The sequence below is a fragment of the Diadema antillarum genome, unplaced genomic scaffold (assembly GCF_040938485.1).
Source record: "Diadema antillarum isolate AM-2024a unplaced genomic scaffold, OU_Dant_1.0 seq00001091_RagTag, whole genome shotgun sequence".
Taxonomy (NCBI): domain Eukaryota; kingdom Metazoa; phylum Echinodermata; class Echinoidea; order Diadematoida; family Diadematidae; genus Diadema; species Diadema antillarum.
Window position 1 is genome coordinate 153,216 of NW_027271910.1, and position 26,926 is coordinate 180,141.

At 37.1% G+C, this 26,926-nt stretch overlaps 1 protein-coding gene across 3 annotated transcripts in view; it reads left to right on the plus strand.

Annotated features, from left to right (window-relative positions):
* LOC139743524 (uncharacterized) overlaps positions 1-26,926 on the plus strand; it is a 79,587-nt gene that overhangs the window by 21,008 nt on the left and 31,653 nt on the right. For all 3 annotated transcript variants that reach the window (XM_071654002.1, XM_071654004.1, XM_071654003.1), the window contains exons 2-6: positions 716-805; positions 2,773-2,871; positions 6,360-6,416; positions 17,074-17,307; positions 25,938-26,201. In XM_071654002.1, coding sequence (XP_071510103.1) covers positions 716-805; positions 2,773-2,871; positions 6,360-6,416; positions 17,074-17,307; positions 25,938-26,201 — 744 coding nt within the window. The remainder of the gene's footprint in view (positions 1-715; positions 806-2,772; positions 2,872-6,359; positions 6,417-17,073; positions 17,308-25,937; positions 26,202-26,926) is intronic.

Here is a 26,926-nt window from a genome sequence, read left to right on the forward strand (position 1 = left end):
TTAGATTTGTGATTGTGGAGTACAGTACGGAACAGAGAAGTGCATGCATACACATCAAATTCTTGTCAGGATAGGAGTTAAAGTTTTCGTGTGCTTTTAAATTCGTGAATATAGCACCCAACTTGCAAAATTTGAAAAAATAAAAGCCTTGCAAAATATTTGGAGCATACAGTATTTTGATATGCAAAAAGATGTCAAAATATGAGTGTACCTCTTCCAGAACAAATCTTGCAACTCAGGGTAATAAGTTCAGGTAGTGTGAAGCTTCTTTGGCTATTTTATACCTGTTGTAACTTTGCCGTGCTGTATCGTGTAAGAGATGCATTCAGACTTCCCTGCCAGAGGCGCAATCCATGGGAAAATGCCAACATTTTGACATTTTGACATTTTGACAACATGACTATTTGACATTTACTGCACATGAAGAAAACAACAACAAGTTGAAATAGAAAAACAGGGTTTGTGGGTGCATATCTGAGCTAAATCTGAGTAGAGTTTACAAGGTGGCGTAAAAGTCTACGGTACAGTACATGGCGTTTTCATATGTTTAACGATAGTAAGCTAAATAAAGGTGATGTAGTAATGATTAACAGAAGAACTGACAGCCCAAGTGTATTTCAAACTAAAAATGAATCCTCATATTAATATTTCTCCACATGCCATGATTTGTTTTCTTTAATATCTTAACATTCATTTCTCCTCTTTCTTTCCACAGGGCTATGAGAAGAGGTGGGTGGTATTACTCGGCAATGAAATCCATCTGTATACCACCAAGATACCACAAAGGGAGCAAGGATCCAGTAAGGTAAGTTGGCTAATTGTGGGGAGATGCTAATCATCAATAATCAGCAGCTTATTTATAGTGCAAAGTCTAAACTTGTTCTCAATTGAAGTATTTGTCGAGAACTTGCTGTCTTTAGTGTTTGACATACCATCTACAACAACACTTGGTAACAAATTAACATGTTCCATGTACAATGTGTCTCCCATTTTTGATATCATGTTTAGGTTAATACTAATAGATAGTAATGAAATGTTAATATGGACCAAGAGAATATTAATTCTAATCTGTACTGTTGTGCAAAGGACAAGTGGAAAAGATAGGTCAATATCAGTTTATCATGGAATATTTGTCAAATGTCTGTCCTTTTTGGTGGGGCTCATAGGCGTGTTATGCAATATTGACATTACTCCCTTCTGCCACTAATAAACTTCCCTTCTAAAGAAGCCTTACAATATTGATATGTATTATCATGTGTTCACCGGAGTTTAATAGAGTGAGATATATTCATTTGTTTCTTTAATTCATCCATTTATACTGCACACAATGCAGGCCTCATGTGAAATATGTCTGGTGTGTTGTCAGCCTGATTCACTAAAAGAAAAGAGAGGATGAATAAGGCATGGAAAATGGTAGTTCCGAATACTGAGAGGGTTTTGGGTGGATGTCAATCATAATACTGTTCAATGCATGAAATGGAATGGGCTGACTGGTACTCTTTCAGCATACATTGTAGGTCAGTGGAATACATGGATAAAAATACACAGAGTGTTGGATGTGTCATGGTCCAGTGGATTGTACATAGTTCTTTTATTATAGAAGGTCCACAGTCCAAATGCAGCTAGGTCACGTGTCCTGAAGTGAGACACTGCACCCACATTTCTTGTGTAAATGCAGAGTGTACCTGCATTAGGCCAATGCTATATACTGTTGTAAATAATTTTTCTGAGATTTGTTTTGTTTCTTGCCGTGTGTGCTCATATTCAGAACATAATACAGTAGATATCCAGGCTCTTTTGTTCAAACATGATTAAGTTTCATAATGAATTGGTTGTGTCAACAGTATTTCAGTATGTCTTTTCTCTGATTTGCCATGAAATGTAGGTATACAATCCCTGCATTTTACATGAATAATTCATCTGTGGATGAAGTGTGTAAGCCAGAGGAAAGTAAACTCTTGTGCTGCATCAGTACAGTGTAGTTACTCGTGTATTTACAAGATTGTGATTGGTCGAATTACTGTGACATAACATTCACTGATTTGTACTTAGTTCAATATCTTGAACTAAACTTCCATCATTCTTTGCACAGGGAATCCCTTGTTAAACAATTCAGAAATCAATTCAGTGTTATCAATACTCCTTATATTTACTCTGACAAGTGGCACATGCTCTTTCACACACTATTTTAGCCAATATACACTCCAAATATCTCGCACTTGGTGAAATGGAACTGCATGTTGGCTCATTATGCATTTGTTGTGCATATAATAATAATCTACATAGTTCAGTGCATTAAGGATCTTGTACTATTTCTAAGGGCTCCACACTAACTTTTTTTTACATCTCTTGTGGCCTGTTTGGGCTATTCAAAGTTTTAAATCCAAAATTTTGGTGGCCAAAAAGAAGAAGAAATTTAATGGCCCCAAATGAAGGGATATATGAAAATTCAGTTTGAATTTTAGCTGCCCAATCAGGCCACCAAAAGATATCCTTTTGGGAAGTTTGGTGGCCCAACATCAGTTTTTAGTGGCCCCTGGCCACCACTGATGTCCAGCTTATGTAAAACAAAATTTAGTTCAGTGTAGTGTTGGTGTTGCATTGCATTGGGGCTTCTGCACATAAGTGTTGGAAAGTTTGCTGAAATGAAATTTCATGTGTTGCATCCCTAAACAGTCATCTTTTGGCTTCTGTGTGGTGGACATTGTAAAAAATGTATTCTGTTTATTTATTTATAATGCATTTATCTGTTGTTTTACATCATGGTTCCAGCCAATTCAGCACTACCCTCTACATGCGAGCACTGTCATCCAACTGGACTCAGACTACAAGATGTACATCAAGTGTGATCTCTGGTCCATCAGAGCTCAGGTAATACCAAAGCTATGGTGGAATTTGTATTTTCTCTTCTTCATGATGAAATGGAGAACAGAAATTTATAGGTTATTGTATGCTGCGGATGTAAGGAAAGGAGAAAATTATGCCTGATGTTGATACTTCCCCGCAAGTCTCCCATTGTCCTGGCTATAAATATCCTCTTGAAATGAAATCAGAAACTAGTCTACTTTATCCTTTGTTTCAAAGTATTATGATAAATTGGAAATCAAACATAGCAGTAGGGGACGTGAAATTAAACAGTTCTCATAAAATGGTGATTTTCAATTCACTTTGCTGATGTATTCTGATATTTTTGTATTCACTAAATCAACATGTATATTTTGGTTTAATTTCCCTTTGGATAATAAATAATGATAGACAGCTTTTGTAAAGCGCAAATTACATTTAAGTCTCTGATAAAGTGCTTTTTTTAGAAGCGAGAAAAGACAGATACATGTAAAAGAACGCACAAAAACAACAGAAAAGGAAAATTATATATCAACCTGAAACACATCATTGAATAATTTACATAACAATGAAAATTATTTTACAAACAAATGAGATTTCAATAGAGACCTGAACTGATCTAGTGATGAACATTCTCTGATATCATTAGGGAGCTGATTCCAAAGATGAGCTACTGAATATCGAAAGGATCGTTGACCTTATGATTTAGTTACTACATGATAAGGTGTTAATAATTGTTTGGTGCTAGATCAAAGTGGTAAGTGGAGAAGAGAAAGTCCACTCTGCTTTCAAGTTGACTTTTATGAACATTGTGAAATCACATGGACCAGCGGAAGTCTAAAGTCAAGTCGGACATATTAAAATGAAACAGTTTTTAACGAAGAGTGATGTCTGTGGCTTTTACACAATGCATTTTTTTTTAATGCGGTGAAGATCTCTGCCTACAAATCATTGAGAGATGTTCTCTTTCAGTTTCAATTTGATATGATTTGATTTTTTTTTTCATTTTTCCTTCAAAAGTGTACAAAGTGTAAAAGAGATAGAAATATATACTTTTGAAATAACATCTACAAAAATGTGCGATATCTACATAGAAGTCACAATTATTTTCAAAACATTTTAACTCTTTTATGTCAATCCTTCGAAATTAAAGATTCATTAATACAATTCGTTCCCATTTTAGAAGAAAAAAATGCAGGAGTCTGCCATCTTTTGAAGTGATATCAGGAACAAACAATATCCTTTGCATTTAAGTATTGCAGAGTTTTGATTTTAATTGAGTAAAGATAAGCTCACAAAGGAAGGGATTGTTCAGGATGACATATTGTCATCTATATAGGACATTTTTAATAGCAGTGCATTAAAAATGCATGTATATTCTTGTGCACTCTATTTTTACTGTGCAGTAGAGGACATATTGATGAAAACGCATCAGCCAATGTGTTAATTCCCCATAGGCTAACTTTGTTAGTGGCCGTGTAATAATACACAGTGTTTTGTCTCATCTGTTGCGCAAGCACTTATTGAGATTGCAAACGCTTGCTACTGTCCTAGGTGTGCAAACTCTTGTTACAGTTCACAAGTGCGCAAACATCTTGCTACATACGCAAGTGCAAGTTGCTCCTTTTTTAGTGCAGAGTTGAATCTAGTAGAAGTACAGCACATTTTACAGTTTGAGACTTCTCTAGATAATGATTATAGATTATAATAATTATATTGCATGGCTTTAATTCATGAAATACCAGGTAATATTACACTCATCTTCGATTCATGCAACATTGGCCCTAACTCATGCATGATTCCCTGGCATCCCATTCATTGCCATCCAATATAATATCAATATTTCTTAATTTGACATACAAACCCACCATAAAGGTGTGAATAACTAGCATTATTGCCAAATCTAATTACCATGCATGGGGGTTGTGATAAATATACCTTTTCATGGAAACTTGTTCAGCTTGAAAAACCTGAACTTCATTCATTATGCACATGTATTAACTGTATTGAAATTTCTGTCATGTTTGTTTGATCAATTTATTTTGCTGTTAAAGTCAACTTTAAAACAAAGTGGCATTTTATTGTGAAGACTGTCTAGCACTCAACCAAAACACTGATTTTGTGCAGTTTAATGTAATTACTGTCTGGCTCTCAACTTTTGCACTGATATTTTTTTGTTCTTCCAGTGTCACTATTTTTGCTTTATATCCACTGGATACACTAGATATGTACTGTGACTCATGTTCATGCAACAGAAATTTTCAATTTGAACTTCCTCTCTCATTTCATTTCTCATGTAAAAGTCTAGGTACGTACTCTTTGCACAGACTTGGCGATCAATGGTATCAACAAAGGAGTCATATTATTTAATAGACCATAACCCCCTATTTTCTTGCATTTTAATGGGTTCTATTGTTCAGGCCATGGCTTGAAAATCTCATTTTCACAACCATTGTTCCAATTTTTTTCTCTCACATCATACTGTAGATGTTTTGTGTGTGTGTGTTTGTGTGTGTGTGTGTGTGTGTGTGTGTGTGTCTGTGTGTGTGTGAGTGTGTGTGTGTGTGTGTGTGTGTGTGTGTGTGTGTGTTTTGTTAATTTTGCTCGTCTACAGTGAATATCTCTCTGCATATCATGCTGTACTATGGAATGGAACACAAAGGGAGATAGATGAATAAATAGAAAGAAAGAAAAAAAGAAAGATAGGTAAATAGCTAGAAAGGAAGATGGATAAAAAGGAGAGGAGAAATAATCAACATCTTTTCCAGGGAATATTTAGACCAATTATTTCAGAATGAATTGAAAATAAACAAGGAAAAACTCTGCTGGTAGAATTTGTAATTTGTTCTATTAATCTATAAGATACAATCTCTTAGATTCCATGTATTTTGAATAATTCATTTTGCAATTGCTGTATTGCTCTGATATATCCAGTGCCTGTCCTAAGACAAAATATCTCACATCTGGCATAAACAGATCCAAGTAGTATTAGATGAGCAATCATTCTGTGCTGTATGTACAATGCATGTACAGTATGACTTCGAAAGGGTCAATTATGTCCGAAAAGAGTATTAGTGAAGGGTATTGACCCTTCTTCAACCATCAAAATTTAGATTCCTTTCATAAACTGGTATGTTGTAGAGATAGGTAAAGTCAAACCTTTCATCAGAATGATAAAACTGGAAGCTTATTTATGGTTTGAAGAGAATTAATATAGATTTTCAATGAATATATTTGGACCCCCCCCCAAAAAAAATGCAACCATTATTATCATCCGTACAAACCTCCGTGGGAGCATATTCTCAAGTGATATATGGTGTTAGTTTTTCATTTCTTTAAAAAGTGTTCTCATATGTATTACCATAAGATTTCATACACAATATTGGGGGACATGATTCTGCCACAATGCAAAATTCTATGCCATTTGCCAAAGGGATATTGAACTTTAAAAGGTATGTAGCACTTTTCAGAGTCATCCTAAGTTTGTCTTGACCTTTTTTATGCCCTTTCTCTAGGTAACGTCAAATGAAGAAAGAGAAAACTGGAGGATTCGAATTTTAACTCTTGCAAGGGTGAGTAGCGCAAAATTACATCAGTGAATACAAAGTTTGTTCATGTGAGTGAATGAATCAGTGCCTGGTATTGTTTCTCCTTTGCTTGAAAAAGTTAAGAACTAGCATGCTATACACTGTATCATACATTTTGTACTCATGTTTTGCAGGGTTTTTATTTATTGGGAATTTCATGACCTGTGCTGTTTGCGAATTTAACACACTGATGAAAATATCAACTATAATCCCAACGTGAATGCAATGTACATTAATTCATTTCTCTATTCATTACTGTACTCCACGATCACAAATTAGTCCACTCATGAAATATCGGGAAGTTGCGATGCGTAAAAAATCAGGCTCCCTAAATACAAACTATATGGTATAGGCCTATACAGTATACCATGTGTGTGTGTGTGTGTGTGACAATTCGCACACATATGCACATACACACACAGTGTTGATTGTAATTTGTGACCAAACAAAACAAAACAGCAACAAACTGTATGATAAATGAGACCAAGAAACTGATACAAGATTTACAGTACTCTCCGCCTAATTGGGTACTTTGCTTAATCGGGTAAGAAATATTCTGCCAGACACTAATGGTATGGTATTGGTCGAGATGGTGATTCAGCTTTTGACTTTTTGCAAGATACCTAGAAACCACTGTATGACATGTAAATAGAGCATACTATTCTAGGAGGAAATAAAAGTTTATTCGATGAAAATTATTTTGAAATGGCTGAGATATCTAAAAACAAAGTAAAACAAAGCGATCCCAATAAAAGGTGGGTCCCACCGTTTATTAGGATTGCTTTGTTTTGGATATCTTGGCCATTTCAGAACCAATTTTCATCAAATAAACTTTAAATTCCTGTAAGGATTAGGCCTTCATGTACATGATCTTTCATATTTCAGGAGAGGTTTCTCATTATCTTCCAAAAAAGTTAGAAACCTGAAACCTCATCTCAACCAAACCTATACCATCCCTTTAAAGCGGAGACTACTGTACTGTAATGCAATATGAGATGCATGCTGTATATTGGATGATTTTGAACAAATTCGGTAAAGACATTATTGGCTGGTTTCACTTTGCATGTACCCGTAGGATTCATGACAGTAGTCATTTATCTTTACGTTGTACTCTCAGGTTTTCACAATCTTCTAGCTGTATGTGCCAGTGGGAACCAGTTTGTGGCATGAATTGTACACAGCTGGATATCTCTGCTATTGTTTGGTACCTATGCGTGAAAACTTGCTGATTCTCTCAGTAGACTGGGCAGGAAGTACATTGTACATGTAGATCTAGAAGAATATGTTGACACTGAACCTTGACCAAAATGACTGTTGGTTTTGTTTTGTTAGTTTTTTTTTTCCTTTTTTCGGAGGGCACAGTTTAGAAATCAAAGAACTAATATAATTTTCTTTGTGATGAAGTGGGTATGTAGGGTACAATGTAGTTGAAGAAAAAGGTGTCTGTTAACAATATGATCTAACGGTATACTCCTCACTTTATGTAAGCATTTTATGATAATTGTTGAATGGTTTACATAAATACTGGTCAGTGATTGGTCATAATGCAATCACATGACTAACAGTACTGCATTATGTTGCCTGCAGTGATGTCACTTCAGGCAATTTAGTTCCAGACTTTGACTGGCTGCTGACATGATGGGGCTAGAATGAATGCTTATATTACTTCAATTTTGTATGTTAAGCATATGATATTTATAGCAAGTATTGCCTTGTCCATTGTGTAATATAATGCTTGACAGTCCCTTGGGAGTTATATTTTCCCCTTGATATGATATTTTCCCGTTGAGACAATATTTTCCCTTAGCACTGTGTGGTTCAGGAAAATTAAATCATGTACTTGTAATGTATCTTGAGGAAAATATAACTCCTGTGGGAATGTGAAGTGTTTATATTATACTGTTTTTACCTCTGAAAAGGCAATATCTGTAGAATATATAATACATGTGGATACACTAACATTCATTTGCATTGTTCCATTGTTCATTGACCCTTTTTTCTTATCATTGCTGCGTGCCTAAGTATGGATTTGTGTGACTCTGCATTCTTTACATTATTACTTTACTGTATTAAAGCTCCATTACAAAGCTTTGTACCCCTCAATTTCAAGAATGGATTTGTATGTGCTGTCTTGATACCAAAGAATAATTTTTATGAAATGTTTTGGTTGATGCCTATTTGAAGGTGTCAGAGAAAAAGATCTGATATGTGAGGGAGGGGAAAACGTGTACGGTATCCCAAGCTTCATTGTACAATGTCCCATATGACATAGAAACTAGCTTGACTCATCAATGTTACTGCTGTGAGTAATTTCCATTAATGCTCCTCCTTGCCATCGTTTGAGGAGAAGGATATTCTATTATCAAATGGTCTGTCAGAAGTACATTCATATACTTGAGAAAACAATCAGCTTAATAGAACTGAAACATGCAGAAATTTCCGTGTTTGCTCGTGTTGCACAATTTTTGGCAGTTTGCTCAAATTCCAAGTAAAACCAATTCACTTACCCCGACTTCTTACAATGTCTAGGTTCATCACTTATTTTCTTTTGCAGCAAATACAATAATTGTTGTTAATTTGACAGGCCATTAAGGAAAGCTCAAATAATCTGTCCTTGAAATATGCATGCTTGCTGTAGATTTTGCCATACATAGATAAACTGTGTGGAAGAAGGAAATGCATGGTATTCATAAACCAGGCTGGTTTTTGACCATGTTCAGGGCAGTGCTGAAAACTTTGTTTACCTTCTCTGTCAGGGAGAACCACCTACATGGTACCTGCAGTTACACCCCAGCAGACTGTCCTAGGGTAATTGTACATGGTGAGAAAAGCACACACAATAGAGTTTGTGTCAGGTCACGAATTCCAACACAAACAAACTGTGGCAGTAAGTAGCTGTACACCTCTTCAGGGCTCTGAGGGGTTTACCCCCATGAGACTTGCGCAAGAAGTTGATTTTACTCAAGCTTTTGCTGTGTGTGACTAACAAAACATGTTACAGTGTCTGAAAGACACTGAAGTGAGTCTATTCAATGATCCCCAGCTTCCAATGACATTCCATGTAACAATTATTTCCCATACTCGTCAAACTTGGGATTTTGGCATAAATAGTCAATTAGTATTATGTATCTTACTGTATGAATGTATGTAATAAGTATGTATGTTCATAATGCTGTATCCAATGTTCCATGTGTGTATTTTATATGCCTGTATGCAGAAACAGTATTGCTACAGGTACATGTCAAACCCTGATGTGTATGTACATTGTTTTAATGTGGGAAAAGAGACTGCACTGCCAAGTTTTGTAGCCCCATCTCCTTTGTCGTGCTTACAAGATGGACCCTGTTCAGACTGCAAACAGGCATTTGGTGCAATGTGTTTCTAAACACATTCACAAATTAGACTTCTTGCCAGTGTGAAAGTGCTCTTTATGTTATGCATTGGAGGATGTAAATGTACTGTAACTCTCTTTTCTCTAAAAGTGCTCACTTCATAAACCAAAATTAAAGTGAGTATTTTTCATGCTCTTCAAATAGTGCACACCAGATTTCAGTAGATCGACCAACAAGTTTAAAGAGAGATTTTGTGGGCATTTCTTGAATTTTATTTCATTTTAGCATTAGAACGGATTCAGTTCAAATATGATCTAGCTGATATATAAGAAGTGGCAACTTGAATTGAATACTGTTGAAAAACTGTGCATTCAGCAAAGGTTGAATTTCACTTTCATATTACTTGTGTTACAACTTGTTGTAATGCCTCACACGGTCATGCTGTATCAGTGTTGACTGGATCCAAACAGGAAGTACAATACAATTGACGTACTCTTTGGTTATGGTTTTGTTTTCGTTTGATTGGTTTCCTGAGCCTTATGAAGTACAGATTGCTTTTGCTTTATGGCAAGACAGAAACTTCTTTGTTTTTAAAGAGCTTATAAAGCCATCACATACATTGTACTACCCAAGTGACCATTCTAAGGTTACGATTATCTGTCTTCCTAGCAACACATTACATTTGTAAAGACGTCACATATAAACCTGCAATTAGCATATTAAATGCCAAGCTAGGAACTGCAATTTAAAGGTGAATGCCCCCGGAAATGTGTTTTTAAAGTACTTTTAAAGAGGCCTAGTACAACTGTAAAGTTATAGTTAGAATGTTAGAATGAGAACAAAGAACTTTAGTAGAATATTTGGAGTTAATTCATCTGCGTATACAGAGAGCCCATGAGTGGTTGTGGGAGTTTCTGAAAAGTGAACATAAAAGTACACTTTGCCAAAGACTACATCTCTTTTGATATTTTATGCCGAAGGAAGTGAAAAAAACACCCAGTGATATGAGCAAGCGCTTTATTTTGTTTTGAATGAAACTTTACCAGTTATCTGGTTCCTAAATTTGATTTAAAAAATGTTTGAGTTATCACATTTGATGCCCATATCACAAAACATCTTACCATATAACATTTTGCAATAAAACCTAAAATATATGGAGATATCACTATCTTTCTCACTAAACCATAACTGTAGACAGTTAAGTCTAGAAACAATTTTATTGTAACTAAATTGTTCACATATTGTATATTTAACAATACTTAGCAGTAATTATAGTGATTAAAACTTTTACATTGGTTATTTCTATTCCTTAATTCACATTTAAGAACTATTTTGAAGCACTAAAGGTGGGTTTTTGTTTCATCTGCAAATGGTGAATGATGCCTTTAATGTATAGGTGCCATATTGAACCCTTCCATTAAATTCCAAGCTTTATTTTTCTTCTGTGTCATGGCAAAATAGATGGATAACAAGGGTCAACTTCATATCAAGCATTCATTTAGATTAAGGCAGCCATTTCTAGTTAACCATATTTGTACATGTGTGTTAGTTCATTACTTTGATAGCACGTATTGGACAGAATCCAGTTTTATGTTACAGAGTGTATCATAATGTGTTTTTGTCTCGCCCACCGGAGGTGAAGGCGAGACTAAGGGATCCAAATGGCGTCCGTCCGTCGTCCGTCCGTCGTCCGTCCGTCGTCCGTCGTCCGTCGTCCGTCCGTCGTCTGTCACAAATGTTAAAGTTTACCTGCAAGACTCTCTTATGATGCATAACTTGGCAACTGTTACAGCAATGGCAGCCACACTTGGGTGATAGAAGCACTAGGGGTATCTTCATGTTATGGTGTTGTCAGAGGTCATGTGATGAGGTCAAAGGTCATTTGAGGTCATATATTAAAGGGTATGTGCAAGACCCTCTTTTCCATGTTAAAGTTTACCTGCAAGACTCTCTTTTGACAAATAACTTCACATAAGTTGCTTGGATTACAACCTAACTTGGGTCATAGATGCACTGGGGGTACCTTCATGTTATGGTGCCATTGGAGGTCACAGGATAAGGTCAAAGGTCATTTGAGGTCATACGTTAAAGTTTACTTGCAAGACTCTCTTATCACTCGTAACTCGACACATGTTGCTACAATAGCAATCAAACTTGGGTGATGGATGCACTGGGGGTACCTTCATGTTATGGTGCCGTAAGAGGTCACATGATAAGGTCAAAGGTCATTTGAGGTCATACGTTAAAGTTTACTTGCAAGACTCTCTTATCACACATAACTCAGCACATGTTGCTACAATGGCAATCAAACTTGGGTGATGGTAGATGTCTCTTGGGAAGTTGAAGGTAACCACAAGGTCAAAGGTTACAGACAGGGGTCAACGAACTTTTAGGGCCCAGTGTTAAGTCTTTAGGGTGCATTTCGTTTATGGCTCATAACTTTTGATCCCTTTGTCCGTTTGTGACCAAACTTTAATGGAACATGTCTCTTGGGGAGGTGAAGGTCGTCACAAGGTCAAAGGTCACAGACAGGGGTCAACAAACTTTAGGGCGCGTTTTGATTGTGGCTCATAACTTTTGATCCCTATGTCCGTTTGTGACCAAACTTGGACGGTAGATGTCCCTTGGGGAGTTAAAGGTCATCACAAGGTCAAAGGTCACAGAAAGGGGTCAACAAATTTTTAGGGCCCAATGTTAAGTTTTTATGCCGCGTTTCGATTATGGCTCATTACTTTTGATCCCTTTGTCCATTTGTGACCAAACTTGGATGGTAAATGTCCCTTAGGGTATTGAAGGTCACCACAAGGTCAAAGGTCATAAGCAGGTCAATTAACTTCTGGGAGTTATAAAAAATATTAATTCCTTGTACGCGAATGGGCGAGACACAATTTGGCGATTGCCTTGTTGTACATGGTGAGCTTATCTTGGCCCTGCCTCACTCCATATGTTGTCGATGCAGAATCTGTGGGGTGAAAAAAAGTGTAATTAAAAAAACAAAAAGCCCACACGCAAAGTCATACTTGCGAAGCAAATTTTCATGCCAAATCTGAAGTCTGCGTCTGTTTGTAAAGGCATCAAATGTCTCTGCTTTGGTCAACTCTCAGGGACTGTGATTTCAGCAATGTGTGGACGAGAAAAATTGAAGTGAACTTTAAGGCATTTTAATAGCCTTGTGACAGAAAAAAAAGTTTCTCAAATAATTTTGATAATGACCTTGCCACAATTGTGCATTTTTGTTAGGTTTAAAACTTAAAATTAGCAATAGGCTGCATTACATTTGTACATGTTTGTTTGGTGATATTTTGCTAAACTTACTAGGAGCTGTCTTCTTGCTATTATGAATTCTTCCTGATGGTCTTGGGCTTATAAAGATCATAAATCACCTTGTTAAAGACCGGCTCATGTTTTGTAACTGCATCTATCCAAACAGGATTTGCGTGCAACTGTATGCAATTGGCTGGCTTCATACAAGTGTATAGAGATATCACGTGTCTCTGAAGAAAAAGAGATCACTTGATTATGGCAATGACACTATTGACAAAAGAGGCATGCAGACTCGTTTAAGGTTTTTGAGCAAAAGTCTCGCAAATGATAAGAACCCCCCCCCCCCCCCCCCACCCTGCGCGTAAATCACCTGATACATCAATGTACAAGTGTAAGGGTTCTTCAAGGCAGCCAACTTGGTCATGTGATTGTGACTCCGCTGATGTCAGTACCTTCTCAAATCAATCAGCAATCAACTTCAGGAGAAGTCAAGCACTGGTATCAGCCATCTCTGTCTTGAAAGATCTGTGAATGAATGGAAGTTGTAGTTTCCACCTTAAAGGTCCTTTTTACCTTTGGGAGAAGTGATTTTAAAAATGTTCAAGATGTTACATTTGATGCATATGTGTAGGTCAGTTGTATCACAAAACATACTACCATCTAAGAATTTTCGCAATAAAGCCTAAAATATAAGGAGATATCAGTATTTTTCTCATTAAACCATAACTGTAGACAGTTTAGTCTGGCAACACTTTTATTAAACATGTAAGTATTGTTCATATTAAATTTGTGTATTTAACAATACTTAACATTAATTATACAAATTCAAATTTTTATAGTGGTTATTTCTGTCCCAAACTCACATTTTGGAACTGTTTTAAAGCACTAATGTTGGTTTTTTGTTTCATCTGCAAATATGGTAAATTATGCCTTTAACATTGCTGTGCAGATTCAAAAGTGACATTCTTTAAAAAGCATCTTTGGCTATCTATTGGAAAGAAGAAAATGCAATGAACAGATAAGGAAGGTGATAAGGAGACAGTATGGAGATGTGATATGATATCAACATAAAAGTAGTAAATATTGATATGGGATCAATTTTACCTAGGGGATTTTTTGTCATTGAAGATTACTTTTGATGTGGTTCTTGCGCGGTAGTGATATTACTGTACGACAGCAGTCTCTCACCTCCGTGATGACAGCTACATGTACATGTAAGTCTGTATATTAAAGGCATAATTTACCATTTGCAGATGAAACAAAAACCCAGCATTAGTGCTTTAAAATAGTTCTAAGATGTGAGTTAGGGATAGAAACAACCGTTGTAAAAATTTGAATCTGTATTATCGATGTTGAGTATCGTTAAATACTCAAACGTGAACTATAGCTATGATAAAAATGCTTCCAGACTAAACTGTGTACAGTTATGGTTTATTAAGAAAAATACTGATATCTCCTTGTATTTTAGGCTTTATTGCGAAAATTTTATACGGTAGGATGTTTTGGGATACAACAGACCTACATGTGTCAAATGTGATATCTTGAAAATTTTTTAGATTACTGCTCCCACAGGTATAACTGGACCTTTAATGTATAGAACTTTGTTCATGCACACAAGTATTCAGGGTTAAGACCGTTTATGTACAGTGTACGTGTAGCTGAACATCTGTTAGTCCTGATCAAAAAAAAGATGAGAAGGACTGAAAAATGTTGTGTAGAGATCTGCGGACTGCGGTAGAGCTCTGCTCTTTCTTTGTAAGGCTTTGGAAGGCACTGCAGAGACTTGTGGGTGGAATGTGTCATAACTTTGGATTTGTCATACTTCATTTCCCAACCTGGGAATGAGGCCTACTCCTGTAAGATTATTCTAATAATAAACAGTGAAAGTTGCATGATATGCCCAGCTGCCAACTAACTGTAAAAGTGGATATTTTTGCGTGACAAATTTTTCGCGCTTGAACCGGTAAGAAGAGTTTCATGTGTTTTTAATTCCGTGGAATCAAGACATCATCTACTGGAACATATGGCAAACAAAAATATTTGCGTGCTTTTATTTTCACGCAAGTTTCTGGTTGCGCGAAATGCGCGAAAATTTCAACACCGCGAAAATTTCCACTTTTACAGTAGGGTACATATTTTGTATATGCATGAATTTTTTTTTCTTCGTCAAAAATGAGGTTTTTTGAATATTTAAAAAAAAAAAATTATTGAAGAAATACACTGTAGCTTGCAAAGTATGATGTGCAATTTCCCTTTTTTTTCTTTTTTTTTTAAAGATTAGAATGTGATTTTGTTTGGCTTCAAAATAATGTTTGTGTGTTTGCTTGTTTGATGTGCGTTTGCTTGTTTAATGTGCATCGGTACGTTTGATCTACAGAGATTGGCAGTCCCGGTAGAGTTTAATGGTTTATTTTTTATTTTTTTCTTTGGAGAGAGAGAGAGATGAGGGCGGGGCTAAGAGAGATATTTATAATAATAATAACAATAATGAGTACAGCATTTGTAATGCGCCATCGATCTAGTGGCCTATTCTGAGGTGCAGAGGGACATATGAAGAGAATAACATACATTGTATCGTTGTACATTAAGAAGGTTGAAGAACTAGGAAGAGATAGAATACCCGGTAAGCAATGTGATAAAGTGCATACAAATTGTACCTAGTACTGTGACTGATTTTCTGAAGAGAGCTATAAGAAGAGTATTTTACGAACCTATTAAAATGCAAAGCTAATTAAAACTCTAGTACCTGATCTACAGATGTGTGGAATGCATACTATACATACAGTATAAAAAGCAGTGACTTGTCAACAGACATTCTTCGTCATTTGAAGTGCTCACCAAACTTTGAATGCAGATGTTGGTGAAGCGTAGAATTCAAACAGGTCCTGTGACAGTGTGTACATAATGTGCAAGGTGCATGGAAATTTAGTTCATTGATTGAACAGCTTTTCTGGACTTGAGCGGGGGGGGGGGGGGGGGGGGGGGGTGTTCCTCATTGCAAAAGTGACATTTAACTGATACATTATAATGATCACTGTCACTCATTACCTCAGGGTGTGTTCAGACTCGAGATTTCAAAGCATGTACATGTATAGAGCAAGCCAGAGTTGGAGCCGGGGCATTACTGTAAAGCAAGAAATATTTGCCTCATTACATTATTGCAAATTGGAACCGATGGTGGTCCACATCATTGCCAAAGCAAAATGTGCCATAATGACATTTCACATCATAAAGCAGACTAAATGCATCCCTGTGTTGACTTTGTGTGTGATTTTAGTACATAGAATTGTCACTATAAGCAGTTGTTTCATATCAGTGCATTAAGATAAGTAATAACCATGTTTTGTTTTGTTTTGTCTATATTCATCTTGTGTTGAATATATACCTGACAACAATATTTACTTGATAATGAAAATATGTTCCATTGAAAACAAGTAATGTGAATACCAGCTGGTGAGTAAATTTTTTACATACCCGATGGGTACATAGGAGGTCATCCAATAATTTCAAAGGAAAGCACTTGAAGCTGAATATGATTTGACAGGACTGTGACAGGACTTCTATAAAAATGATTGAGGGAATATGACATCATATGTGCTGATTTCCTCCAATGATAAAGTTTCACAAAACTTTGTAGACATTTTTTTTTAGCAAGGTATCCAAAAGAATGCCTCAGAAGGCGTGCCTCAGTAGAGGAAACTGAAAGCTTCCTGACAGAACCACCCCATACCACCTTGGCGTGGTCTGGCTTGTTGTGGCACAGTTCAATCTGACCCCTGTTTTCTTTTAACTTGTTGAGGTCGAGTCCCAAGTATACTTGGGCAGGAGTCTATGGGAAATACCTGTTGTAGCAAAATCAGTCAGTCCTCAATGGGTTGAATTTTAACCTGAATGTATAGCTTGTGAGATGGAACACAGCCTTTAAGAGCTGTAACATAACAATCCAATTGCTCATCAATAATTCCCATTTCTTCTGTCTAATCCTTTTCATTTTCTCCTGTTCTCTTTTGTTCGTTCCTTCCGTCTTCCCTCTCTTGTATCAACAGGGCGAGGCTCCAGACCAGGGGAGGCTGTTGCCGGGGCAACAGGAGCTGTTGGCAGACATCGTGCAAAAGGAGTCGATGCGAAAGCACAACATTGGCAAACCGTTGCGGAGTAGGCGAAAGAGCTCTCCGGGTCACCTGCAGCAGTACTCGGCCTCACCAGGCGGTCCGATGAGCCGGAGAAGAGGGGACTCGTTCACCGACTCGTTACATGAACAATACACAGATAATTCACACGTAAGTATTGCACATACATTGTATATGCAGAATATCCAGGTTTTTTCAAGTTTAAAGAGAAACGTCAAGAGAAACTATACATATTCTGGGTGACTTTGTGACACAGAGTACCATACAACCAGAAATTTCTGCGTGCATGAAGCTTTTGGCATGGAGACCCGATACATGAAAGTAAAATGCACATGAAAGTTTTTGTGGACACAGTGCACTGAATGCTAGTCGCCAATTCACAAAAGTTTCATGTTGCAAATGCTTCTGGTTTTACAGTAAATTTGAATCTTCGGATAGATTAAAACTGGATGCAAAGTTAGAAAATCATGAATGTGAAAGGTTTGCACATTTTGATATCAAGCAGTTAATGTAGAGCAGTAATATCACAGATGCAAAAACAAGAGAAGATTATGTCATCACTATATCTTAAATCTCTCCAGTTACCTACACATAGATATTCATTTAATTTCCCTTTTTGGTGTGAAATCAAAGAGGGCAATTGATGTAGTAAATCAACGTTGTCAGTCCTAGGGAGGAGGGTCGTTGTTAAAAACTGTCCAGCAAAAGCATGATATTTACACAATTTTTTTGGAAGAACTGATGGAATATTTGTTAGGTGGTGACATCATCTATTTTGGCATTGCATCATATGTGTTGTTTTGTGACTGATCATGCTGTTCTGTGAAAACACATAAATCTTCAAAATTCCATTCTATCTTATTTCTTGTGTGATCTCAGTGAACATTCAGTTATTCCATTCTGCATTGTGTTCCGTTCTATGAAAATTATGCTTGAACCTAGCATGGTCTTTTAAACCCGAGAAGTCATTTGAACTCCGGATGTGGTATATCAAGTGAAGCTTTGATGGAGGATATGTAAACCTGGACATCCTTGTCATTCCAGTCAGTAATATGTTATTGTAATCGGTCTTAATCTCTCGATCCATCTTAAGTTCATGGTAACTGTGTTTGTACACACAAAATCTAATGTGGCACACTTGAAACTTGGCATCTCCTTATATTCAAGTCTGTATGAAAAGTGACACTCTTTGTCTATGTGTACATTATGTATTATCAATAATGGCTCTTGCATTCTTAAGTATTCATTATTAGGATATTAAAGTATGTTTCCCATGGCAATTCAGTTGCTCAGAAAGAAAAAGAAATTATCATTTTGTGGTAGAGAAAAGAATAAGCAGGCAGTATCTCATGACATTACACAACGTTGTTGAAAGTGAAAATGGTATTCATGAATGCATGATTTATTACAATTTAAAGAAAGAATTAGAAGACAGCTTATTGTACATAACAATGTGGCATTCATTGCACAGTGAGCCATGTTTGTACATTGTGCGAGGACGGTATATTAGTTTTCTGTGCTCCACTTATACTTCAATGATGTAGTTTGAAACTTATTTAGACAGGGCTCGATTTCTGCAATGAAAATATTTCCACTTACGCTGGAGCTCCTTATGCTCCGAAAGCACGAGGCGAGAGCCGTGAACAAACACTGATAAGAGCGGTGCTCATCCTGTGGATGTTACACATGGCGTCGCAAGAAATCTCAAGCCGCAACTGGAGGCAAACCGTTGTCGAGTCCGTGAGAAAATGTTTGCCTTTAACGATCTTGAGCACCAAGTGTTTTCATTGGCACCGTCTCCCAGCCAGCGCCCCTCTCCAAGGATGAAAGTGTCCGTCTTCTTGGGAATATTATATCGACTCTGATCTTACCTACGCTCAAGTACTTGAAAATATTCTTTGTAATCTCTTGACTGATGAGTCCTTGTGTGCCATAACACACACAAATTTTTTGCAGAATCGAGACTTTAAGAGAATAAAAAAGAGAAAAATAATTCTGAGTAGGATGTGATATAACATGCAATGGGGCCAGAATATAATGTAAGAAGGCCAATGAACTCTATATAATGGTCACAGTTTAGTTCTATGTTGACTAACTATTAAAGCTGGAAAGTTAAACTGAGCTTGCCCTCCTCATGATCTGCCCAGTTACACCATGCTTGAACGAAGTTTTGAAGGTCATATGACTCATTGCATTGATAATGATAATGACAAGAAAACACTCTTGTGGTGTTTTGAATTCTAGACTGTTTCTCTCTGGAGCTGGGCTTGCTGCATCCCTATTTATTTAGGGTATAAGTACATTGTGTCAATTCATGTTTGGGGATGAGTATTGTAAAATAAAAAAAGACAGGAGGGCTTATCAAGCTACAGAGAGTGGGGGGATTCAGTCTATATCATTAAGAACTATGAAAACAACAGCAAGATCATCAAAATTGCTGAAAACAGTCAGTTCAATGCATGAACATAGATTATCTGTGTCAAGATAACAAACACTGGGGCCTTTTGTACATGGGGGGGGGGGCATTTCATGAAGCATTCTGTCAGATTTTTTTTTTTCTGACATACTATTAGCTAATAAAATCCTTGCATCTGATTGGCTGAGAGCGAATATGTCAGAAAAAAAGTGTCTTGCAAAATGCTTCATGAAATGCCCCCCTTTTCAGTGATTAGTCTTTACCTTCTTTTTTCTTCTTCTTCTTCTTCGTATGTTTGCAAAATTCCTGTGTATGTACATGTGCTTTTTATCATTTAGATTGTTCTGTTCAAATTTTGTTATCCTTGGATGTGAAAATAAAGGAATGATATGTTGGGCCTATCAAATGAAAAGCGATCATGCACAGTACTCTTGATCACATTATTTATGTGCACAAAATATGAAAGGGAAAACAGCTTTTAGTCATAGTTAGCACTTTGTACAATTTGTGCGTGACTTATATCTCTTCATGAAAACAAACACAAAAGCCACAGAGTTTATTTACTGAAAAAGAAGCTTGAATGTATCAATGTAAAATAACACAAATGATAGCGGAAGCTGAGTAAATATCTGCTCTCTGGCTTGTTGTTTCAGGAGCTTGATAAACCAAAACAAGTGTGTGCCAAAAAATATATATCACAGTAATATGATCTAGTTTAGTACCACAATAGACATATGTGGCAGTGTAGTAGTTGCGTGAGGGATGATTATATAGAAGGCAGCAAAGAATGAAAGAGAAGAACAAGAACGGTTTTCGCTCGGAAGTTGTGTTGTTCATCAGAATCTAAACAGAGTCCCTCAATGAAAGGAATCAAGTTATGCGTGTGAGGATTGCTCTAGCGCCACAGAGTAAGCTCACGCAATGAATGGAATTATTGGTGTATATTGCTCGTTCATTTGGGTTTGGCTGGTTGTAGTCTCTTCTCACTTCACGGCAGCATTTTATGAGCTATCATCATTGCAAATATAGCACAAACATAAACTGTCAAATGGAAGAAAAGAAGTACGTCATAGTGTATGCCTTCCCCTTGGGGTGAGGGTTTATTATGTTTTGAGAAATGCACCTCCAAGTTTATGTTTAATAAATCCAGCCATTGTGAACAAATGTACAAATGTAGCATAAAAAATCCTCATTGTGGGAAATGAGTCACAAGATTTTTAAATGACACCTTTTTTTTTATGGGTGACACAATGATATTATCAGTATCTTTGGATATCATTAACTTAAATTCTTGTTTATTTTATTTCAAATGGAAATTTAGTGAAAAAGTTATTACTCCACCCCCCTTCTCTTTTTTTTTTTCATTTTGATGAAGGGACTGTATTCTCCCGTCACCTATTAATGAGATAAGTTAAGGCGGATATTATTCTCCATGCCATCTTGCAAAGCTAGGTCAAGTGCTTCTTCCATGTCCCAGGAAGTGATATTTTTCGAAATTCATTTTACATTTTCTCTATGACCCCGTTTACAGTGCAGGGCTAGGCTGAGCCCGACCTCAATTGCGGTACTCGGCCGCGCAATTCTGTCTGTTTACAGTTGAGGGCTCAGCCCGGGCTTTTAATTAAAAACTTTCAATATTTTGTCATAGTGGCGCTCTGCTTGTAAACAAACCATTATTACTGGGAGTGCGCTGGTTGCAATTGGGTACCGCATATGGCCCAGTTTGTTTATAGCGAGAAAAGGCCAGGCCGAGCCGCGGCCGATTTTGGTACCGCATTTGGCCTTTTGCGCGTTTACAGTAATTTAGACTATCACAAATTGGTGTGGAGACATCAGAGCAGAAGACTGCGGCACATGGACTTAACCAAAGCTATGAACGGATTGCCAGATTTTCCTCAAACTTTCATTGATGTGTTTCACTAATCTGTCTGTCTGTCATTCTCTATTTTTTTCCCCCTTTTATTTGGGGGGGGGGGGGGGGGGGGGTGGGGAGGGGATGAAACTCCCCCTTTCAACACATTTTTTTTCTTTCTTTTTTGTTTAGTTTATAAAAGCTGCATAAAGAAAGTGGTCACAGTAGATTAAAGGGGATATTGAAAAAGATCAACAGTTAGGTATAAGTGAAACAGCTATGGCATCATGTATCACTCTTACTTATTAATAAATGAAGGGATTTTGATGATGAACCACTGTGATTTTGATAAGACCCGGAGACACCATTTAAACAAAGTCTAAATGGGGAAAAAAACCCTCAAAAGTAATCTGACTTTCCGTGGCAGGACCAACGCAAGAGAGTTTGATTTCATAAAGAATAGTGTTGCATATCCCGTGCCAAATAAAATTAATCTGGTCAGGGTATTAAAAGTGTATATTGGATATCTTGATACCCTACCATTTCAGGGAATTGTTTCTACTTGTCGAATATCATTTCTATGTTTTTTAATGTCCCTCATGCTTTTATAAGCACAGATAATCATATTAAAAGCAAAACCATCTGAAGCCAGGCTCATCAGTGTCAGAGCCTTTTGAAATCTCCAATTGTGATAATTATTCATAAGCCACAAGAAGGCTTTTGCAGTAAAGGGGAATGAAACCCAAATAAATACGTAGATCGAGTGAGTGCAGCAATATTAGTATCTAGTATCACACATCTGCAAAGTTTTAGGAAAATTAGACAATCAGTTGAAAAGTTATGAATTGTAAAAGTTTTGGTGCAACTGTTGCTTGATGAGAAGCTATAGCTAGATATAGTTAGCTAAAGGGATGGTATAGTTTTGGTTGAGATGGGAGATTCAGATTTTAACTTTTTGCAAGATAAGTGGAACCACTTATGATATATTAAAGAGCATACAATTCCTAGAGGAATTAAAAGTTTATTTTATGAAAATTGGTTTTGAAATGACTGAAATAAAAACAAAAAACAAAGTGAAATAAAGTGGATCTTGCCTTTTATTAGGACCTCGTTGCTATTGGACATCTCAGCTGTTTCAAAACCAATTTTGATCAAAGAAACTTTTAAATCCTCTTAGAATGGGATGCACTGTCATATTTTGTAAGAGTTTTGTCATAATCTAAGAAAAATAAAAATCATCATCAAAAAATGTTGGAAACCTGAAGCCTCATCTCAACAGAAACTCTGTGATCCCTTTAAGGGTGATATGCCACCTGCATTCTGATAGAATTAAAGTCACAAGTGATCTTTGATTTTGCCAGGAAAGTGAAAATATTGAATATTCTCTGTATTTTCTTTATATCTTTTCCATGGTGATGTGGCATCACAAAGTGTTGTAGTCTTCCTTACCAGCAATGACGGTGCCAAAACTTACTAAAAATAATGTGACTTTTGAATGGCATGTCTGATTTTCCTTTCCTTCTGTGTTCTACTAACATTGGCTGTATTCCCTCAACTCACATGCATTATTTAGGTTTCATTCTCCTAGCCAGGCACACCTCTTCGTCTGAATTTGTTGCTTCCATCAATGAAATTGATAGAGTTAACTTTTGGCTGTCAGTGCAAATTGTATAATATATATCTAATGCATGCTCTTCTCAAACTATTAGAGCAGGGCTGATTGGTAGTGATTTTTGTTATCAAATGCAGGGACTAACATTTGGTATTAAATTCAAAGGCATATATTAAAGAAGCTGTAGTGGGTTATAAAGAGGTACTGTAAAACATGATATATTCGTGGCACGAAATTTTTGCGAATTGGAGCCGACGGCCTTTTTCGTGGCATGAAATTTTCGCGATTTGCCACTGCCGTTCAATGCATTTAGTGTAGACAAGAAATTTCATGTGCATTTTAATTTCGCGAATCTTGGCATTCGCGAAATTAAAATGCACGCGAACATTCCTCGTTTTACAGTATTGAATTCAAAGACGTAAAGTTAAGAAGTTGTGATGGGTCGGCAAAGGGTCTTCTGGCTAGGGTTTGCCTCTCAATAGTGGCTTCTCTCTGTCTCCAGGGAGGACCCTCGGCTCACTTCTCTTCCAGTTATCATGGCGAGGGAGTCTTTGACAAAGGCTACACTAATGGAGAACTCAACCTGTGAAGAAATCACAACCAGCACTAACTAAACAAGTAGGCTTTGGTTGTGATTAGGGGTTATTCAGTGAGGCAGACAGAAAGATAATATTACACTGTTCAGAGATAGAGTGATTTGTACAGTTGAGACTGCATGTAGCAAGGATAATCATTGAGATGAGTCAATGCTAGTATTAACTGCTAGGGGAAGGGGGTGGGGGAAGGGGATGGGAAAAGGGGTAGGGGTAGGGGCAAAAGGGGTAGGGTTCAAGAGAAAGAGTCCAATTCCATCTTGAAAAACAGGATGTCTGTCATAAAGCTCCGTTGTACATGTATGTATGCATGCTGTTCCTTTAGGCTCACAGGGGAAGCGTGCGGGGAAGTGACGTTGCTGAGGGGATTTAATTAAGAGACTACCCTGGCAGCTTTTTGATACGCATTCCAGTCATGTTGATTTGTCTGTTTGTCAACATGGGGAATGTCATACAGAGGCATTTGTCTGTGAACTGGTGCACAGCTAAATGTAGTTTGTCTGCCCTGATTAAATGTAATCTCTGCTGCGGGCAACGTGCCATGGTGGTTGTGATGAGACAGCTACACTCCCTGCCGCCATGTTGATCAAGATCTATGCCCATACTGTTTGCGTTAAGAACACATTATTAACCAAGTTCATAAATTCATATGTTGATCCTGCCAAGTGTGAAACAACAGCCATGCCTGTTCGATACTCCAGCCGGTATCATAAAACTTCAAGTGCAGCAGTATAATATGATGTTACATGTATGAGCAATTAAATCCAGAACATAACTGTACTGCATTCCGTGCACAGATAATGAAGTGCAGTGTATGATAATAGTTTCAAGTACATCAATCAAATCACCATCATGTTGCTAAGAATGTGATATCTCTGTGTAGTAGATATATGTGTGATTTGCCTGTAGTTTTGTGAGGTTTGTGGGTGTTATTGATCAACTGCATTTTGCTTCCTGTAACCTTGAACTGTATTTCTGAGATGTGAAAGCAGTATTAAAATAAGTTTGATTACTTTCGATATGATGAATTGAGCTTGAAATGATATTTGGCAGTTCGTTTGTGGCAGTAGACATTGTGCTGGTTGTTTTAAATGCAATGCATCATTCCAGTACTGAGTAATCTGGCTTTTTTGTATGATTAAGAATACAAAAATCTTTGCTAACTTGTATGTATTTTATCATATTTTATGGTGTGATGTTGACATGAAGAAATTAGTGTAAAGTATAATATGACTTTAGTGTACTGTATGTGTGTCAAATTCCCAAATGTGAACCTTTCATGGTATGTAAATTATATTGTAGTATTGTTACCAGAATCATAATTTGTGTGCAATAGTAGGAATGATAAGACCTGGTCTGATGCACCCTATGTGTTAGATGTCCATTTTGCTGTTTTTGATAATTCAATTTGTACAATATTTTGCTCTTTGGTGTTAATGAACAAAAAGTCATGCCACTATTTCATCCATGTGATATTGTGATATTTTGTGTTTTCCACTATAAACATCTCAAAATGACTGACCTACTAACATATTTATTTTTTTCAGTGTTTAACATTGCTGTGCCAATTAGATAATATCCTACTGTGTGGGTATATTTCGATGCATGCTTGCCAATATTTAGAAGGATATAGTGGACGCAGGTATATGTGTATGTGTCCCAATTTCTTGAAAAAAAAAATGATTCAATAAAACCATTGCCAGTGGAGTGGTTAGTCTTCTTTGCAGACTCAATTGATGACTGAATATTTACCTTTCTCTTTTCTCAGCTGAGCTGAGATGTACATTGTATCCCTCAAAAACATGGTACTTAGAGATATCAGGGTCAAATGGATTGTCAAGCGTGTTTTCGCGTTTAGGGTTCAAGCCCAGCTATATCACTCTATCCACAAGACTTCTCCTAAACCTTTTGTGTGCTTTTAGTGGTGATTGGCATGGAAAACCTCATAGCATTGTACCCACTGTCCAAAGTTCCTGGTACGGAAAGGGTTACCAACCAATTATATTTTAGTGAGTATGGTACCTATAATGACTGCATGGTTGAAATGATCTCCAGCCAGGGGCAGCAGGGAAGTGTAGGTACAGATTTGAGTTTAATCCCTCGTGTGTTGTGAGTGCCGATTAGCACAGAAAACGCCATAGCATCATACGCACTGTTCAGAAGTTCCTGACACAGAAGGGGTTAGCCAGGGACCAGAATATTGAAAAGCACCTTAGGGACCTTGACATGGTCAAATAGAGCTGTAATAATTGACATGAAACTGTTAATGCCATCATTAATCCTTTTTCTCTCTCTGCTTGTCCTCAGTATCGGTTCCTCCCTGACGACATAGCGTACAGCCAAGTTCTGCCGCCCGTCTGGTTCTTCGGGAAGCTTTCGCGAGCCAAGGCGGAGGAGGTTCTCCACCAGTCGACGTCCAATGGCGACCTCCTTCTCAGGGAGAGCGAGGCACACCCCGGTCAGTACACGCTGTCCGTCAGGCAGGACACGGACAGCAAGAGCCTCATCCGACATTACATGTTCAAGAAGCTTGACCACGGCAATGGCTTCCTTTTACTCATCGAAGACAAGGTAAGCAGAGTTTCATCGCATCGAGGAAGATGCACTCCCTTTTCAGTATTGTATATCGTCGCTGGGGTGACAAGACCTTGTATCTCAAATTTTGGTGAAAATGACTTTTTTGGATTAATGGTCAGATAATCAGTTAAGCGATGTCCTGTCCACAGCGTAGCTGTGTTACCCCCCAAAATGAAGTGGACCATGGAATGTCAAAGGAAACAAGGCTGTCCCATTTGATTACTGCTTTGGCTGCCACATTTTTTTTTTTTTTTTTTTTGAGGGGGGGGGGTGCTCTCCTGAACATTTGACTTTTTAAAGATATATTAGGTCTTGTCACCCCAGCGACGATATCTGTTTTGAAAAAGAGCTGTGATACTACATTTGACTAGTCCATTAAAGTTAAGTAATAAGTAGTTATTGGCCTATCTGGAAAGACACATAGCATTTATTTCTAGGTATGCGAAAATGTTGAGATATATTCTTATGAAATTCTCCATTTTTGGAGGCTGTAAAAATTCTGGTATCAAAAAATGATGAGTTTTCCCTTATGTTGCAAATTTTACCTGTAGTTTGTTCAAGTCAATGAAAATACATGTAGTTTGTTTCACCTACATAGTTATGAATTTTCTTTCCAAATGTGGATATGAGTAAATATTGAACATAGGTGTGATGGTGTATTATGTCACACTGTCCTGCTGTGACAAACATATCAAGTTCAATCTATGATGTGTGAGTCA